Here is a 1,235-nt window from a genome sequence, read left to right on the forward strand (position 1 = left end):
ACTGAAGACTGGAGGAATGATGCTGAAAATACAGCTGCGCATCATGTTTTAAAATATTACAATAGAAAACAGTTTAAATTGTAATAATATTTCACAATCGTACGGTTTTTACAGCATTTTTGAATAATGAATGCAGCCGTGGCAATGAATTCTACACTCAAAATAGAACACTTACATGATCTTAATTTTGATGAAAGAAATGATTCTGAAAACACCAATGTTCACTCTTTAGACTAACATTATAACATCAGACGTCTTTGAAATAAAATGAATTTATATTTGATTGTACATAATCATAGCTCAAAACCTTTAGCTTAACTGCTTTTATAGCAGTTTAAGGTGATGAGTTCAGTTTCATTCAGTCTGATGCAACATTTCATCAGAGGCTTTAATTCCGAGCACACTGTACACGTCAAACAGGTTTAACCTTTATTTACACAAAAAAATACCTTGACTCCAGGGAAGGTGACAGCCGATGAAGCGTAGGAGCCGATCATCAGTGACAGCACAGTGGAGCTCAGACTTCCAAACATGTTTGGCAGCTACCAGAGGAAGAGAGGAAAAGCACATCTTTATCTGTATTGGAAAAATCATAAATGCAGCTGAGCCTATACTTGCAAAGAACAAAAACAGGAAGGAAAACTAGATTGTTATATTTTCTGAAAACAATGAGCGCATCCATGGAAAAACTCACCACCTTGAAACTAAGGCAAGTCAAGTGTCAAGTGAACATCATGCCTAACCACAAGTATGAGCAATAGTGATGCCCGACTTAAACATCACTAATTAAGTGTAAAATGAACGTGAGAAATATGAATGCTTCAGTAAGCAGGAAGTCATGCTGTGGATTGTGGATATGAATACAATTTTTTTCCACATTTTCCATGAATTTCCAAGCAGTGCTTCGTTTTTCCAGACTCTTACAGGGATGTGTGAGTGTGCTTTACTCCCCTGTGTGAAATGAGAAGGTTAAAAACACACACTTCTGTGAAAACGCACATTTGTACTTCCTTGTGCTTTTCACACACAAACACAGAGTGGCATAACAACCTCAAACCTGAACTTGTTACAGAAGGCTGCACACCTTAAACACCAGTACAGTATCCAAAGCAATGTTATTTATTTTTTTACAGATGCTGTTCACGGCTCAGGAGAGATCAGTTATGTTTATTGCAAGTATCAACTTTATCTTAGGGTGACCATACGTGCCATTTTCCCAGGACACGTCCTGGCCA

At 37.4% G+C, this 1,235-nt stretch overlaps 1 protein-coding gene across 1 annotated transcript in view; it reads right to left on the reverse strand.

The window, feature by feature from the left end:
• The window catches only part of LOC107576989 (large neutral amino acids transporter small subunit 4-like), a gene marked incomplete at its 5' end in the record, with an annotated part of 11,730 nt that overhangs the window by 6,664 nt on the left and 3,831 nt on the right, over positions 1-1,235 (reverse strand). Inside the window, 2 exons of the mRNA XM_016263109.1 lie at positions 176-180; positions 450-542. Of these exons, the coding sequence (XP_016118595.1) occupies positions 176-180; positions 450-542 (98 nt within the window). The remainder of the gene's footprint in view (positions 1-175; positions 181-449; positions 543-1,235) is intronic.

This window comes from Sinocyclocheilus grahami, unplaced genomic scaffold, assembly GCF_001515645.1.
Source record: "Sinocyclocheilus grahami isolate Dianchi unplaced genomic scaffold, SAMN03320097.WGS_v1.1 scaffold4811.1, whole genome shotgun sequence".
Taxonomy (NCBI): domain Eukaryota; kingdom Metazoa; phylum Chordata; class Actinopteri; order Cypriniformes; family Cyprinidae; genus Sinocyclocheilus; species Sinocyclocheilus grahami.